The sequence below is a fragment of the Stegastes partitus genome, unplaced genomic scaffold, assembly GCF_000690725.1.
Source record: "Stegastes partitus isolate 25-593 unplaced genomic scaffold, Stegastes_partitus-1.0.2 Scaffold680, whole genome shotgun sequence".
NCBI lineage: Eukaryota > Metazoa > Chordata > Actinopteri > Pomacentridae > Stegastes > Stegastes partitus.
In genome coordinates, this window is record NW_007578411.1 from 207,240 (window position 1) to 226,193 (window position 18,954).

The 18,954-nt window shown below is 39.2% G+C and overlaps 1 protein-coding gene across 1 annotated transcript in view; it reads right to left on the minus strand.

Moving 5' to 3' along the window:
* Positions 1-914: 914 nt before the first annotated feature.
* LOC103363677 (beta-1,4-galactosyltransferase 3) overlaps positions 915-18,954 on the minus strand; it is a 33,447-nt gene continuing 15,407 nt past the window's right edge. The window contains exons 2-7 of the mRNA XM_008290528.1: positions 16,165-17,411; positions 12,195-12,430; positions 8,530-8,717; positions 8,315-8,437; positions 6,881-6,985; positions 915-4,241 (exon numbers count right to left, since the gene is read on the minus strand). Coding sequence (XP_008288750.1) covers positions 3,956-4,241; positions 6,881-6,985; positions 8,315-8,437; positions 8,530-8,717; positions 12,195-12,430; positions 16,165-16,438 — 1,212 coding nt within the window. The 5' untranslated portion in view covers positions 16,439-17,411 and the 3' untranslated portion in view covers positions 915-3,955. The remainder of the gene's footprint in view (positions 4,242-6,880; positions 6,986-8,314; positions 8,438-8,529; positions 8,718-12,194; positions 12,431-16,164; positions 17,412-18,954) is intronic.

The following is an 18,954-nucleotide window of genomic DNA, read 5'->3' on the forward strand; positions in this document are numbered from 1 at the left end:
AATAATGTTTTGTTACATGCTATACTACGATGTTTTTTTAACAACATGCTATGCTGTTTTTTGTACAACATGCTGGACTATGTTTTTTAACAACATGCTATACTACGATGATTTTTTTTACAGCATGCTATACTATGATGTTTCTCTACAACATGCTATACGACAATGTTTTTTAGCAATATGCTATACTACGATGTTTTCGGGGGGGGGTTTCAAAGTTATTTTTTTGTCCTTTTTGCCTTTATTTGAGTGCAGTTGAGAGAGACAGGAAGGTGGGGGAGAAGAATTGGCGAAGTACCTGCGGAAAAGGGCCATGAGCGGGATTCAAACTCATGACCTCCATGTACAGGGACTATAGCCCCTGTACATGGTAAGCTGTAGCAGCACCCCATGAATGTTTTTTACAACATGCTATACTACGATGTTTTTTTTCAACATGCGATACTATGAGTCTTTACCAGGATACTACAACAGTTTTTTTTATGACAAAGTATACCATGGCTGTGACATATTTAAAAATGGACTGTACTAGAATGTTTTTAGGACATTTTCTTACATGCTACACTATGCTTTTTTTTTTTTTTTTTAACAATATCATGTGGCGTTGTTTACGACTTAACATATTATACAAAGAATTTCCTTTTTTTTCCCTGATTGCTGACCGAGTCATATGTCACGGAAGGCTGAATATTTCTGAGTTCTCTCTACTTTTAGCAATGGTTGTGCAGGACTTAATACAAGAGTGAAAAACAAGCAGACAGTGAGAAAAAAAAAAGTTTGATGTTCAGTTTGTTAAAACCAAACTCCAACACCAGTCAAAGTGTGTGACATTACCTGCGTTGTTGAAGTCAACTAACAGGATAAACATAGATCTTGGTTAGAGAGCGTACAAAAAAACTTTCAAAAAGACAGAATTTATTTTGAATAATCACTTTATTGATGGATTTAAGGCCACTCTGGACTGTGCAGAATTCATAAGGAGAGCAAAAATAACTCACAAAGTCATTGCCCCGTGCAGCTTCAGTACCAGCCCGCGATGATCCACATCAGAACGGAGTCGAATCAAAGCAAACATTTTAGATAAATGAACCAAATGCCGTGACTCTGGGTCGCAGCGTCAGGTTCATTTACAATGAAAGTAACAGATTTCAATTCACAACACACACACACTTCAGCATGCTGAGATGAGCTCTGATATGCATCATATTCAAACCATTGCTAAGAGGCTTGTTGCCATGCAGATCTACTCCTGATGTACAGCTGCTGTTAGATTGTGTGCACTGCTAAAGGCCGAAGGAGCTGCTGAATATGTCTTCACATCAAAACGATATCACAGTATACAGACATGTATTTCTGAAAATCACTGGTAACCTGTCACACCTCCACGGAGATAAAAAAAAAAAATCACTACAGAGTTCAAAAAATACATATCACCTGTGGTTTGTGAAATTTCTGAAGACAGATTTACAACAAATCATTCACAAGATGTTTCCTTTTTTTTTTTTTTGAAATCCTTCGTCACAGTTTTCAGTGCCTTCATCTTTGGTTTCTGCCTCTTGCTGGATAAAGGGACTTTTTCACAATCACATCTGTCAAAACTGAAGAGGGCAAAACAAAATGACTCAAGTACAAAAAGAAAAAAAATAATGCCGTGATAAAGAACTGATGTGTGGAAATACACAATTCACAAACTTAATTTAAGTAACTTTCTCTACAGAACTGCATTTATCTACACTCGAGTCATTTTTTGCCCTCTGTAACAGACTACATGCAGTGTGCGGGCACTAATGAAAGAAAAATCCTTTCAGAGTCGCATCAAGTCAACAGATACTGAAATCATCAAAACTAATATTCTTTAAACAGTTGAAATGAAATAACTAAACACAGTCAGTTTAATTCCTGGTTATCTCACAAATACTAAAGTTATCTGTAACAGACCTCCGATTTTCGATTTAAATTCACAAATGACCCAGCGTCTGTGTTGAGAGAAAACCTCACAGTCGGTTTTACAGCAAAGAATTCAGATGTAATTTTGTTCTTTTGAATAATTAAATCAGTACAAGACTTTTGTCAAAGGAGGATATGTTCAAAAGTGAAATAAAAATGTGTGAAAATCACAGTAGCCGTGTTTCCATGTAAATGCTGAGTGAATTTGAAGCTAACTTTTGAAATTAGAGCTGCAACAACTGATTATTACAACTATTGTTATCTCCATTAATCCAATTACCTGTTTGGTCAAAAAAATAAAAACAAAATGCTAGAAAATGGTTAAAAATGTCAGTGTTTTCCAAAATCTCCTAAGATGACGAATGTCTTGTTCTATCCAACAATATTCAGTTTACTGTCAGAGAAAGAAACTAAAAAAGATTCACATTTAAGACACTGTAATCACCGAAATAAAACCGTTTTTATTTCAAAAATGACTAAAAGTTGACGACTAATTGCGTTTTGTTGCAGCTCTTTTGGAAATATCACAAAAAAAGTTCTTGTTTTCTTTTCATTAACAGCTCTAGAGTGAATAAACTGGGCTGCGTCGTGTCGCCAGAGGGTGGCGCTGTAGGCTACATTTGCTGCACTATAAAGAGTAGAAGAAGACAAAACAAAACCAGTTGTTTGCCAACTTCAAAAAAAAAAAAAAAAACTTGCAGAAAAAAAAACAAAACAACTTTGTGCATCTCCAAGAGAAAATTAGAGCTTTAAATATGGTTTTAATCAGGAAAGTTGTGATTATTTTTTCCTGTCAGCTGGTGTCGGCCATGTTTCATTCTGTCTGGAGACAAAGACAGAAACAGCTCATCAGCCATGTGACCAAATGTTTGCGACATCAGAACTTATTCAGGAACGATGTTCCCATCACCCATGAAACTCTTTACAATTTAGGAAAATTCAAAAACCACCTGAAGTGAGTGTATAAAGTTGTTCTTAATGTGTCTGAAAAACACGGGATGTAAACAGCTAACGTTCTCCTGTGACAACATCAAAACCAGTTTTATTTTCCATCGACAGCAATTAAAGATCTCTCATGTAGCTGCTCCCCTGGTGATCAGGGAGCTGCAGAAACTCATTTTTCTATTCATTGGTGAAGGTTAAAGCCAGCACTCCTCAGGTACATTTACAGAAGTAGCTACGCTACAAAACCAGCATATTTATGGAGAAAATAACAGACAGACTCCATTTTGATGTGAATCACAAGTTCAACTGAAGGCAGCGGACTGATCGCTGTCGCAAACACCTGCTCTAGCTTTAATGGCAAATACACAAACGATAAATTCAGACAGATGTTGTAGATATTAGATATGCTGAAACACAAGGAAATGTGAAAACTACACAGACGAACCGAACTATACTACTCCCACTGAATATGACAAGAGGCAAAATTATCTCAGACCTCCGAGATTGTCGGAAAATCGAGTCCATGTTTGAAGTGCAAACCATAATGATCTGCGTGGGAAAGCGTCAAACAGATGGGATAAGTAGTAACAGCTCCGTGTTTGGTGTAGCAGCTTCACCTGCAAACACAAACTTGTCTTCACTGGTTTTGATGAGAAAAATAAATCCGACTCTGTTGTGGCACAGTGACCGCTGGAAGCTGCTGCTCCAGGATTCTACATAAAGTAAAGTATGAGTGAAAAGACAACAAAAATAAAAATTCTAAGGCCTCACAAGGTTTAACCAGCGACCACAGTGCTGTAGATATAGAAACTCATAGAGTCCAACTTTTACCGTCTCTCTTTGCTGTGGCTTCTGTGGAAGACTATTCAGAGAACCAAAGTGGAGAGTCGTCAGTTCTGTTTTTAATAAATCGGGTGTTTCAATCACCTGAAAGATGCCTGCAGGCAGTACAATGTCGATTCTCCACAAACTACTGATGAAAAAAGCTTAAAATGAGGAAAAACTCCAGGTCGCTGAGGAGAAAAGACGCCATCATACAGCATGTTCTGATGGGAGTTCAGCACTACTCCTCTGAGGGGCCCTCTTTGAGTTTGGCGGCGGGTTCCGCGGGGCCTTTTGCCTGGATGTTGGCAGGAACTTCAGCTACAGGTTTGGCTGCAGGTTCGGCCTCCGCTTTGCCGGCAGGTTTAAGAGGAGGAGGAGGAGCTGCGTGCAGACCGGCCTCTGTGCCGATGAAGACAGTAATGTTGGTGTAGAGCGGCAGGTACTGCCGTGAGATTATCTCGTATTCAGCTGTGTTCATCCCGTCCAGCTTCCAGGTCTGACGAGTCTTCGCCAGCATGTTGAACCTGTTGACAGAAACGCTGCAGTGAATATCGACGTTCACATTCTACCTGAGCTGTAAAAATTGTTTGTCCCTCAACAGATGATTTTTTTTTTTTTAAGACTGTATCCAATTTCAACAACCAAATTCACCAAACCTGGCATTGTAAACATTCATATCCAGCATTTGGTTTGCTTCAACCCAAAAAATCTAGTGCTTCCAGTTAAAGAACGTTTCCTCAGTTGGTCTTAATGAGCTCCAGCTAAAACCAAAATGATTCATCCCCTTGCCAAATTTTGATTCACTGTAAATTCTTATTTAACCAAGAGGTTCGTCCTCCTGATTTAATCTCAAAAATTGGGATTGATCAAGGAATTTTTTAATTGCACGGTGTTGGCTTTAATCTAAACCTGATCTTTGTTTACGTCACACGCGTCGTTAACGAAGACCACGACTTGTGGCTTGACGATGAGGATGCAAATTTTGAATAATTTTCTTATATCAACAATCTACAGCGTTATCAAGCAATTATCAATAACAGGTATAGAGCACAGTAGACATTGTCCGATGCTAATATTGCTGTTTCAGTAAAAAGACACACAATTTGGGCCACAAAACCACTGGAATATAAGAACTCTTTCCAAGCTGATCCCAGCTGTTCTCAAACACATGAATTTCATGTCAGAGGTTTTGAGGTATCACAGAAGTCTCAGCAATGGGGTCCATTACCCACAACTCTCCCTCCCCCCCGTCCCCAATACTCTCTGCTTGCCAACACTGAAGTGCACATTTCCTCCGGTTGCTACAATATTAAAAAGTAAGAGGCGCCACCTAGTGTAACAACCAGGTACTACAGCTCATTCCCAATCCAAGTGATTTAACATTTATCGGCCGATATCATTTTCCTAGATAATACACACTTCATTTGTTGGAGATTAGCAGTAGCATCTGGTTGTTTCACCAGTATTACTGTAGCAACCAGAGGTGTGCTGGCAACCTGAGTGCAATGTGGACTCTTTTTTTTCCCCCCTCGCAAATACACCCCCACCGCATGTCTCCACCTTCACAGCAGAGTCCTGCACTGGGTCGGGTACTCGGGAGTACTAAGGTAAACAGATAACTATCTTGTTCAGTCTTTACTCTTCAGGGTGTTCGTGCAACGTTAATTACTGGCGAGTACTAAGGTAAACTACGGATAACTATCTTGCTCAGTATCTACTCTTTTGGGGGTTAATGCGACGTTATTTACTCGCGAGAGCACGGCCTTGAAAGTGACATCACATCCAGCACCATGCTCCAGGTCAGAGGGTCAGAGGAGGGTCGTCTTGGAGAATAGGGCAGCGACTTACCGGAGGAAAGGTACACTGATTAGTTTAAGATAGCTCATAATAGATTTTACAAGTCAAATAGACATTCGCAAAATATTGATGGCCAGCCAATGTTACATAACATATCAGTATCTTAAGTTAATTGGGCCCGGTGCCAACTCAGTGTCGCTAACGTGAGTAAACTAACTAATAGCATTAAGCTAGCATCTACACGCCATGATAGAACTGCTGACTGCATCTTCAGATGAGCTTCTTCAAATATTTCTCTAAGAAGAGAAAGACACGTCATGAGGTTTCTACCAAAGGGATCAATAAAGTTCTATTCTATTCTGAAGATGATGCTAGTCAGGTATCATTAGTCTTTTACTGACTCATAAATGATGATGGTCAGGTAAAAAATAGTGTTCACACCTCAATGAGATGTGATGTGAGTGTAAATGATGTAACGTTAATGTTTTGTGTAATCGTATAAGACCAGTAACATTAGACAGGGAGGAGCAGTGGACAGCAGCAGACATTTAATAATATATCATCAGACACAAACCAGAACCAATTTTAAATGATTAGGGTGTAGGAAATTGAGTGAAACAATCTCATTGTTTCTATTTGTAGGTGAAGACTGACTTGAGAAACAGGCTGCCGGGGATCAGCTTGCATCATGTATGCTGCTGAGCCTCTCAGAGAATTTCCCTACAACAGAGCCTTAGAGCTCTTTTATAAAAAACCCAGAAAAATTAATTGTACTGAGCCTGGATGCAAACTTTGCCACTGATTCTACAGCCCATCAAGAAATTGTTATTTATTGTTTTCATTTTTATTTATTTAATTTTATTGTTTTATTTTTATTTGTTTTAATTTTTACATTCAGCCTTTAAAAAGCCTTTTTTAACTGGCCATTCAATAAATAGATTGTAAAAGTAAAATCTGCAGTCAAGAGTATCATTTGTTTCTGCCGCCACAGCTCCCGGAGAGCCTGCCCCCGCTGCTGAAAAAAGTCCTAGAGGAGACACTTCTGTGTATTATCTGAGGAAATGGTATGAGATTTGGACCGAGTGTTCAGCAGATAGTAGATATTAAATGACTCAGATAGGGGTCATTAAAAAAAAAGCTTGATCACAGCATTCCTAGTTTATTGTGCTGTAATTGACAAAAACAAATGCCAAATGATTATAGGAATGGATATTTTTGCATTTGTAAATAAAATGGTATATTAAAATGTCAAAGTTTTTTGAGATATGCGGGTTCTATTGCATTCCAAATGCTCCTGGTATTTTCAGTTACATTCCTGAGCATTCTAACACACTATAAACTGAGAACAACACTTTGTTTACTGTACCTCTTTGGGTTCACATCGTTGCCTTTGTCCAGCTTGTGTTTAATCATCTTGTAACGGCCCACCTTCAGTGATGGACGGCTGATGTACATCCCCGCCAGAGACACTCTGAGAACACAAGAGACAAGTTTGAGTCTGTGAAAACACCAAACAGGGTCAAACACACTCACTAAAAGGAGAGCGCAGCTTTGTAGTTGTAGCATCTGTAACTTTAGATGCAGCTGACACTGCTGTCCCCCCCCTTCAGGAAGAAGACTCTCTCTGTGTCTGTGAGAACCCAGAGGGGAACAGTTGACCACAGCAGCCGACACAGACATGAAGGAGTATGAGAGCAGGACTTTCTGTCTGACGACATTATTAAACAGTATGTAGCTGCAGATGAGCAGCTTGGAAATGAGGTGACTGCTGGTTAGCATGTCACACTTTTACTCTCGTTCTGCTGTTTGACAACAGACAGAAAAATATAGAGTAATGGCACAGCAAGCCTCTTCACAGTCTCACAGTTTTTAGTTTGTATCTCCAAATTTGGAAAACGTACTGCACACAATAAAAATGTCTTTTTACCACATGGGACCTTCAACGTGGTACAACCTTTACTTTGTTGATAACGGAGTTGTAAATGGGCTTTTTTTTTCCATTTTAAAGTCTAAGTTACAGCACTTTATGTTCACAATACAATGCTTAATGAAAAAAATTAAGAGACTGTGGTGTGTGTTAAACAACTGCGAGCATTAACGGTCACAGATCAGTAGTCCCATCACTGGAAAAGCAATGTGAAGTAACTCGCACAGTTCTCATTTTCCATGAAGACCGTCAGGAGAAGACCGTCTAATAAAACAGAATTTATTCTGATTTAAGGCTTGTTGGATATGGATAATATTTAAAGACAAAGTTTGTTGACATGAAGGCTCCACTTTGGCACAACACAATGAGCGAAGGAAAGGAGAAAAACATTACAAAAAAAAAAAAAAAAAGAGGAGGATTCGGTTCCAAAGAGAAATCATCTATTTGGAAATATTTCATCTCCAGATTGGATGATGTTGATAAAAAGCAGGAACTCTGTCTTGCAGTTGCTGGCACCACACGAGGCAACACAACTAATTAGTCTGACGGTTAAAATCAGCAGCACAAAGCTCTGTATCCAGATCTTGATGTCATCCAAAGTAAACAGCTATTTTGGAAGCCTTTGTCAGTGTTACACCATGTGAGAAAGGCTCAGAACTGCTTTTTCAGCTTTTAAAAAAAAGGTATCATTTTTATTTTTAGTGTAGATGCACAGAATGATTAGATCTTGCCATATGGAGTTATTCAAGTCATGTAGATAAAAAATCCTGTAATTTTTCAGGAGTATACGATCAGTGTTCACCCTTTTCCACCAGAAATGAAGGATTCTGTCATCAATCAAACAGAACTCGGACACTGGAAAAGTTTTCTCACCTGATTCCAATATCGTCGTCCTCTCCGCCCCAGCCCCAGTAGTTGTTGGGGAAGCCGTTCATTTTGAGGTAGTGCAGTGGCGACAGAGCTGACACTCCTCCGAAGTACATCTTGTACGGAAGCCTGGACACAATTGAGATCACAAAACATCTGGTAAGTATTTCATAAAAGTATTTCTGCCTCCGAACCACAAACCTTTCAATCGAAAAACGTACTTATAGCCAAACTTGTCCATGGCAATGGCTGCGTGCTTTGGGTTGGCGTCGCACACGTATGTGTTGCGATCGTCCTCCGGTATGAGGTCCACGTCATGGAAGAAAAGGCAGTCCCAGTCTTCCTCCCTCATCGCCTCCCGGAAACCAACATTCATCAACTTGGCTCTGTTGAAAGTGTAATTTCCAGCCTGCAAAGCAAGCACACAGTCAGTGTCAAAGTGAATACAACCAAAAACATTTAAACTTTACATAACTGTGCGTGAATAAGAAAGTAAAACGCAGATCATTTCGATAAAAGTCAAGAAGCTGTGTTGAATTAATCTGTAAAATTGTACAGAAATTAGTGTTACAAGTAAATATTACTAATATAACAGTTGTATCAGAAATGGCGCTCTTTTTGTATGTTGGATTGTACTCAATGTCTCCATTTTCTCTGTAAATTGAGTCAAATTTCATCTTTATTTCTTGATAACATCCTCATAAACCATCCACTAGTTAATACGCAGTGACCTTATCATACCAGAATGAGCATAATAAGTAATTTTCTATTTCTATGAACATCAGAACGTGTCTTCAGGAAAGTCAAACTGGAGCACATTTTCTGACTTCAAGGACATCAGAAATCATTGGTGCTTTTATTTAAATTTTTGGCAAGAAAACTGTGTCAGATTTCACAATATATTATAGCAAAAACACCCTTTTACTTAAGTTCACGTCATTTTGACTGTCAGTGTACGATGCAGCACAAAATGGAAACAAATGTTTGCTGATTAAAGCAGGCCTGGGCGACACAGCTGAAAATGTATCCTGATAAAATGTTTCATTTCAGTCTGTATAGTAATAAATATTGACATTTTTAATGACCTACTTTTAATAAAGAACAACAAAATAAAGCTGTAATTTGAATTTATGAACTTTAGCCATTTTAGCCACATGCACAGGAGGTCATTTTAACGTAAAGGCAACGATGAAAAATACACAAATTAACACGTGCACAATAAAAGGTCTAAAAGAATTATCTGACACTGATTCACGTTAAATTAAGAAAAACAAATTTCATGTCTTATTTTGCATCAGATACATCCACGTGAAACTATTCTACCAGATGCTGATAAAGATCATTGTATTATATTTGAAACAAAACATAAAAAGCAAGATTCAACAGTGTGACAGAGATAAAGCGCTGAGGAGTAAACATGAATGAGCAGCGAGAGAGATTAAACCCTGTGAGCGGCCGGAGACTCTTTATCTTCCAACATGCGCATGCAGTGACCATGCACTGGAGGGCGCTCTTCATCCAGCATCAGCTGTAGTAGACACCAAATATGAATTAACTGGACTAAATGTGCAACAAAAACCAAATGATAAATACACTTTAACCCCTATGAACCACAAAACCTGCCAATAGGTTTAAAATGAATGTTTTCTTTACAAAAAGCAAAACAAAAAACATTACAATAATGAAACCATTTATCAGCCAGAAACTAAAAACAGAAAGAATCACAGAATTTTCAGCTTGTGCACCTATCATACATGCCTATCTGGAAAAATTAACCAAATCTGAGCTTAAAATGATGATATTTCATTAAATCACTTTGCTCTACGATTCATTTAAAAATCTGCCAAAAAACAAACAAGATCCTGGAAAAAATTACTTGAGTTACTTGGTTTAACTGATTGGCCATGACTGACTGAGCTGTGACCAGCGGTGAAAAATTCAGCGAGTCTTTAGGTGAACTGCAGGCAGTGTTTCCACAGAGCAGAGAGGAGACGAGAGGAAGTTACAACATTCTGCATCAATAAAACAATTGCAGCATGGCAAGTTGTTGGAAGATACATTCTGCATGGTGAAACATCTTTCTACAGTTGATGTGCAGTGTGAAAAGGTTTGTAGTGGCTGTAAAAATCCAAAATGTCAAATATCTGTAGAATGTGGAGCCTCCATTTTTTTCGCCCATGTTCGTAGCAGATATGGACATTTGAAAAAGGCTGATGCCAGTTTTTTAACTTTTGGAAAACAATCAACGAAATTCAACGGTTGTTCTTTTTATTTTGATTTCTGTCATTCTAACTGTGTCACACTGCACATACATTATTTCTGAGTTCTCTGTCCTTCTAGCCATGGCTGTGCTGTTTCCATAGAGGTGCAGGATTTTATATTACAGTGAAAAAAAAAAGAGTCCACAGTGAGACAAAATGTGACTGGAGATTTCAAGGAAACAAAAACCAAATGACTGGAAACTGTGGGAAAATATAATGTAGTCTAAGTCTAAGCAGGCCAATTTCACCATGTACGCATTTACTACATACATAATGATTGTAGTTATTTGGGAGAGTGAAAACCAAACTAAAACACTGTACTGATAGTATATGCATATAAGAAAATGCAACACACGACATAGGTCAGTTAGATCTCATAAATAAACTACCAGTACGTGAAGTCTGAAAAGAAGTTTTGATAAGGACGTTCTGTTCACTTGGTCGGAGTCTGTTGGCCTCAATGTTCAAATCGCAATATGTAGTGAAAACAAAGATTGCATGGGGTTCCAAAGTAAAGGAAAGCCTGCAAAGATGATCAAACACAGTGTGGTGATGGAGCTCATGACAGGAGAAGAGAAACAGAAGATAATCAAACTTTGGGGAGACGTAGGACGTATCTCTGGGACAGTAAAGAATCTTATTTGAGTTGATGATTTCTGTGGCAACTGCAGTCAACTCTGAGTTCAGTTTGCTGTTGGCTGCTCTGTGTGGTAAAGAAAACTACAAGTGGACTAAAGCTCGCCAACTATGCTTCATCTGTCTCTTGCAAAAATGACTATTTGGTGTTTGAGTTATTCAGAAATGTAGTAGTCAGACAGGAAAATCACAACAAAACCAGTTGGGGTTCAGAGAAACAATCATCTGTTGAATATTTTCTCAATTAGTTGTTTGAACTATAAAATCTCTTTATACTACAATGAAAAATGAGCCCACGGTGAAGAAAAATGTGACAGGAGATTAATAAACAAAAAAAAAACACTCAAGAGGGTTAATCTGTCGATTATTCACATAATTATTTGGTTCCTTGTTTCATCAGAAAACATCAGAAATTGGTGAAAAATTTCAGTCTGTTTCCACAAATGTCTTGTTTTGTCAGTTTACTGTCATAGAGGAGGAAAGAAACCAGAAAATATTAACATTTAAGAAGCTAGAAACACAGAAGTTAGATGATTTTTTTTCTTTAAAAAATGACTCCAACCGATTTATAATCAAAACAGTTGCAAATAACTTTAATCGTCAACAGCTAATTGATTTAATAGCTGGAGCTCTCCAAAATGACAATTAGTTTTTAACAAAGCTAATATCAATTGTCTTTAGTCAGATGTACACAAATGTGAGTTGTGAAATAGCTTAGATGGAAAAGCAAATAATGGTTCATTTTCAAACAAAATAGCAACACCTACTAGAATTATTCAGTATTGAGTAATCATTTGTTTCTAAATTAGTTGTTTGGACTATATAATGTCTTTATGTTGTAGTGAAAAGGAAAAAAATGACAGGAGAATAAAAATATAAAACACCCAGAAACTGCCCAAGGATTAGATGATTAACCTAAAACAGTGAAATACGTCCATCAGAGGCTCTGTGAACCCTCCTTCACAGTGAGACTGGAGGTGCAGTTTTACCTGGTGGATGACGTAGATTCCATAGCTGAGCTGCTGCCGCTGCAGGAAAGGATGCAGGTAGTAGAGCAGGAACTTTAGGTGGTGTTCTCGGTGCCGGTGGGGGATGATGATGGCGGTTCGGTGCCTCGCCTCGCAGTCGGGCGGCCTGTAGCGTCCTCCACGCACCACCAGGGGGTTCTTCTTCTGAACCTGCGCCAGTGTGAGCCCTGACGGGAAGCTGACATGGATCGGCCCCCCTGTGGACACAAATCATTACAGTCAGGAAGCAGCATGCTTAATGGAGTCTAGGCAAATGAGGCGGTCAGGGAATGAGAGGCAGTGATTTGAATGCAGCATCATGAGGAAGTAAAATTGCTACTGGAGAGAAAATTCTGGCACAAAGCCGGGCGGACCAGTACCAGATCGGTCAGAGTTCACGTGTGTTGAAAAAAAAAAAAAACATTTGTATACATGTCTACAAATAAGACAACAGACACATTTCAGTTATAGTAGCTTGGATCACAGTCTGTACACATTTTCTTTTTTGTGTGTGTAATTTTTTTGGCCTTTTTGCCTTTGTTGGATAGGACAGTTGAAAGAGAGACAGGAAAGCAGGAGAGGAGAATAGGGGAAAGGGGGGTTGCAGCGAAAGGCCATGAGTGGGATTCAAACCCATGGCTGCTGCATCAGAGACTATAGCCCCTGTACATGGGTCACCAGCTCAACCAGGTGAGCTAAAGTGGCGGCCCGTTGGTACACATTTTCAACAGTGAGACCTCTGATGGATCTGACTTTGAGGTAGCAACAAGTATAAAACCAGTGTCTGGTGAATATGTAAATTCATAATCAATAAAGTTATCAACTCAAAAAAGTCAACTAACTGATGGTGTAAATGACTTCTGGCTGCAGCCTGGTCAGAACTTATTCCAGGAAAGAAAAATTTAAATTCTGACACAAAGCTGGATGTGTTTGGACCAGTACCAGCTCTGACAAAGTTCATTTGTGTGTGTTTATTTTTTGTACACAAAAAGTACATTATCTTTTACCAACTCTGACTTTAAGATAATGATCAAAGTGTCCAACATGTAGAAAATCAGCACCTTATTTTGCACTGTAACAGGTCTGTCTTATCATATTCTACATCTGTTGTTTATTCCATTTAACTTATTTTTTATTGATTTTTTTTTTTTTTTTAAAGTAGTGTTTTTTTATGCAAGTTTGTGAAAATGTAAATTGTTGTTGCAACACTACAATTTCCCTTAAGGGAACAATAAAGTTATCTAGCAAATAAAAATTTTTTAAAAAGAAAGAAAAAAAGAACAAAAAAGAAAAAGCCAACGAACAGAACATGTTCCTGAAAAGAAAAATATTGATACTGACACAAAGCTGGATGTGTTTAGACCAATACCAGCTCTGACAAAGTGACTATGTGTGGAAAATAGAATCTAAATTTATAGAATTTGGTTCCAACAAACAAATAATCTGATTACCCTTAATAATGACACATGTTTTATAGACGTTATAATCATAAAAACAGATAACTGATGGTGTATCACTGTTGGATACAGCTCCACGTCAGAACTTGTTCCTGGAAAATAAAAAGCAGCACAAAACTGGATGAACCAGTACCAGCTCTGGGAATTCTTGTGTGTGGAGGAAAACATTTTATAAGTGCAGTTGTTAATTTAGAAAAAACCCACATGGCATAAATATTTGCTGGTTGAGTCCTCAGGTGTTTGATGACAATGCAGGTGAAGCAACCTGTTCCAGGATTTTGTCATGATGGAAAAATTCAACCACCCTAAAAAAATGTGGCTCTGACATTCCACCCCGACCTGTTTAGACTGTTTCAGAATATGAGCGGCTTCAAACCTGTTTCAGAGAACCGCCAAGGGCTTTGTGGTCGCGAACACCCGGACACCTGTCGGAAAAAGCAGTCGATGCTTTGTCGCTCAACCATCAGGATCTAGTTTGAATTTATGGGCAGAAATTTGAGATTAAAGGATGGCAGATCCCAATTCACAGTGACCATTAGGCAGTGTTTAGGTAATGAGTAACAAGAGTGTGACAGCCTGAAAACACTGAGGGAGACTGTATTTCCTCCAATAATGTTTGACAGTTTTCAGCTGCAGATGGAGCGACAGATCATGGCCACAATTTTTAAATGATTTCTTCAACTGATAGTCCACCAAGTGTTGAAATGAATGACTTTAAAAGAACACAATCAACTGTGACACGACATTTAAAATGCTCCGCTAACAGTCCAAGTAGATAAAACCACTATCAGGATCAGTCGATTCATTATTGCACCACAGTGATCTATGTTGTATTCAGACAGATACATGGAGGAAAGACATATCTACCTTCAGCTGCACGGTGAAGACAATAAGTTTGTTTGGGATGTCCTAAATCTTTGTGCGTTGTGATGTTTCACCATGCTAAATGTAACTTCCAACAATTTGCCACGCTGCATTTATTTGATTAATAATATTCCAGTATGTTTAATTTTCTTCCATCTCTCTTGTTGTTACCCCTCTGCTCTGTGGAAACACTACCTGCAGATCACCTGAAAACTCAGTTAAACCAATTTCTTTTTAAAAGAATCTGATTCCAACGCTTTAATTTGGGCACATTATCAAATAAAACATGCAGGATAAAGAGATGATGAAAAACAGGCAGAATTTCTTCAAATGTGAATATTACGGTAACTTCTCGCCTACTACTTTGTAAAGCGTCTTGTAAAGTGTTTTGAAAAGCGTTATATAAGTATTATATATAATAACAATAATAATAAGTATTCTTCATCTTATTATTACTATTATATATTAATACAAAAATGGGGGGGAAAAAACTGTAATCAACATATACAAATTTTACACAGGTCCACATGTGTTACCAACCATGAAAAAAAATGGTGGCTCTACATACTATAGATATTTTTCTACTTACTTTTTTAATTTGTGTCCATACTCATTACCTTTTTGCTCTGTGTAAACACAACCTGCACTTCAGTCGAGAAGTCCCTGAATTTTTGTAATGTGACTGGTGGTCACAGCTAAGTCCCAATGTATCCCAATTTTAAGCGAGATTTGTTTGTTTTGTTTTTTTCTGACCAAACCAAACATTGCTCACGGTTAGTTCGAGGACTGACAGAAAATAAAAAATGGGACTATTATGACTGTTTAAACATTGTCTTGTTCTGATAAATGGTGTATTTTTGGCAATTTTCTTTTTTGAAAGTATAATGGGTTTCTGGGATTCAGAGGGTTAATCTCACAACACAAACCCACTGCAGTTGGAAAAGAAAAGCAAATGCATTTCTTATTCATATTTCTAAGTAAGCGTTACAGACCCATTTGGTCACAGCTGAGTCAGTTATGGCTTCAAGGGTTCTCAAAGTAGCTTAGAATTTTCAACTTCCTTTTTTTTTTTTTACAGGATCTGTCTAGAACAAATGGTTTACTTTTGGCAAATTTTTAAATAAGACACTTAGAATATAACTATTCTAAGTGTCTTTGAAAACCGCTGATTCTTTCTGTTTTAACAGTTTTTGGCTGATTAATGGTTCAAATTTTAAAGACAACATGCCTTTGAAAACTACTCAGTGGGGTTTGGGAGTCAGGGTTAAACTTGCAGAGGGCAGCACTTTTTTGCTCTTTCAGTGTCTTCGTCCAGTCTTCTCCTCTCTAACATCACAATCAGGAACCTAAAAATCACCATATAAGCTAACATAACAAATGTAAATTGATCCATTTCCTATATAAAACTGGAGTTGCGTCTAGTAACTACTAACTGTTGCTCTTTTGGGTCATTTGGAGTTAGCATAGCGGTCCAAACTGTTGGACTGGACGCTGTATCGGAAACAGAGAGGCTGAAGGTGTTGATTGCCAGCCCATACCTGTAGATGTTGTTGCTACCTTGCACCTTCCTGCAGTAATAATTCATAAAATAAATGACACACGAGTAGAAAGGAAAAAAAAAGATCACTCACTGACAAAAGGGGACTTCTTGGGGCAGTAGGGCATCTCATCTGCATGGATGTGAGCTTTGGAAAGATGGGAGAGGTTGGCGTACACATCCCCTCCGTTGATGCCGGCTGCCGAGTGGTTGCGGCCCGAGAAACCTGATGCGTCGGGTTTGCGGAAGATTCGGATGAAGTAGGTGACCCTCTTCTGGTAGCCCTCTCGGGACAGCAGCGCCATGACCACCAGCTGGATGCCCAGGAACATGAAGAGGTAGCGCCATTTGGACTGGATGCTCACCATGGCGACGGCGCAGCGTTGTCAGAACAGGAGCGGTCCGGCGGAGGCAGTGATGTGGAGCAGCCTGAACCCTTAATGATATTCTGCTGGGGTTCAGTGAACACTCCTCATGCAGCTGATGATTGTCAAGTCTAATGCAGGCTGGTGTCGTGGCTGATACTACCCACACACACACAGTCAGATAAACAGAGATCCACAATGTGTTTGTCAAGTTAATAATCTGTGAATGTGGAGCAAAATGGGTTTTGAAAAAAAAGAAAAAACATAGAAAAAAAGGCACTTTTGGTAGGCTGTGACTGAAAAGATCACCAAGAAAAGGTAAGTTAGAAAAATATTCTACACAAGAAAAAAAAAAAAAAAGTCTTGTCAACTTGTGTGCTTTACTGCATTCCTTGCTGCTGGTCAGCAGGTGGCAAATATCTCCAGACTTGACTGTTGGTCCGATGTGTGTTCAGCAAGGGGTGATGATGCCACATCATGTAGTTTCACCTCCACTGAATTCCAGCGGCTGCCACGTGAAGCTCATTCTCCTGCGGTCAAACAAACGGCAGCCTCTCTCGCTCTCTCGTCCTTCCTTTGTGAGCTTTACGCTGCCTCCTGTTCTCCCTCATGCTCTCTCCTGAGGGAGGCCTCTGCAACAACAACAGCCGCCATGACAAAAGGGAGCATATGCAGCCGTAGAGGGCCTTTACTTTACAGAGGATTACACAGTCTCCATCGACTCTCTGCCTGACTGGCTGGAGCGACGGGGGGAGTGGAGCATGACCAGCGTGGGAGGAGTGGTCAGGGTTTGTGTATTTGTTAGGGGGGAGGGTTTCTGTGAGAGAAAAAGAAATGGGGGAGGAGGTGGAGAAAGAGGAGGAGGGCTAGCTTTGATTCCCACCACTATTGTCCCATCATGATGCAATCCACAGCTCGGAGACTCTTGGAGCAGCTCGACAGCCAGTGGATGGACGAGAACTGGACCAGCAGGGCTCTGAAAGACAACACAGAGGAGGAAGGGGGGGCAGTTAGGCTGGCTGACGCTCTTCGGCTGAAACTGTTGAAATCAGCGATTTTGTGCTTACAGTGCTGTGTTTTTTCCTATGTAAACAATGACCTATTGTGTACAGTGCAGGCCAAACAAATGGATTGTGTTTGTTTACATGAGAGCCAACAGCAGAGCTGGACAGCCCTGACTAATCAGGCCCAGCGTGGCCTCCAGAGCAGAGGCCTCCCCAAAGAGAGGCGTGCTGCCCACAGCGGATGGCAGACGGGAAGTCACACACCGCAGTGTGGCCAAAACTTTCAACGCTGCTGCAGGCTGCTGCAATGTTGTGCTTCCCGACCTCGTGTAACCCCGAGCTCTGCTGCTGTCTGCTGCAGTATCCAACACATCCTTAGCTGCAAATCAATTAGTGCTTGTTAAAGTAGCCAGACCGCTAATCCTAATCCCTCTGAATGCTACAAGACTGCTAGAGAGAGACTGACTGAAAAACAATAGTTTTAAACAGCGGGCGCAGCCCCTCACCTACACCTTCCACTGTACCAATACTGATTTTACAGCTTACACTTCAAAATTTGTTGTTTTTTTTTAAAAAAAACCTCTAATAGTGAATGAAAGGTATGCAAACAGAACAACAACAGCCATGTCTTCATGTTTAACTCTGAACTCCGAGCAGTTTCTGAGTGTTGTTAGCTCCTGTCACATTTTTGCCTCACTGTGGGCTCGTTTTTCACTATAATATAAAGTCCTGCACCTTTGTGGAAACAACACAACCATGGCTGAATGTAGAGAGAACTCAGAAATGTCTTTGGTGAAGTATGATATAACTGTAGCACCATAAAATAGTTGGATTATTTATTTTACAAAACTTGGAAAATGCCTGGAAACAAGTGTCAAAGGTGTTACACAGAAAAAAATACAAATATTTAACTTTTTTTTTTTTGTGTCCAAACTTGTCTGTAGCAACAGATGTCCAGACCTGTATGCAGAATTTAAGACAAGAGACTTTCAGTTCTTCACTTTGCTGCTCTTTACAGTGTCTCACCAGCTCTTGGTGAGAAGACCTGTGAAGTATCCATCACAGATTAGATTTTGTGAAGCACAAAAACAGGAATTGATTTATTTGCCTGATTTAAAATGCTCTTAGCATAGTATGGAATTTTTGCCTAATGACCAAAAAAAAAAAAAAGCCCTCTACCCTAGTTTTAAAGCTTGTAAAGCTGGTAGACACCAATTATATAGTTATGAACCATAAACGTGCAGAATATGGGCTCTTTTAAAACATGTCAAAATATTCTCATCTTGACATGTTCTTGTTGGTAAACTGCATTTGCTGTCACAATTACAGACACAAACTTCAAGCAGTTTTCTTAACCAATAGTCAGCAGTTATGTCAACTAATATTCAAATAATTGTTAAAAATAAATGATGTAGAGAGCATGCCACTCTATTTTTTAAAACAGTCACTTTTAACCATGGACACTTGCTCCAAAAGCAGCCAAGTTACATTCGCCACCCAGCCATGAAAATGCTG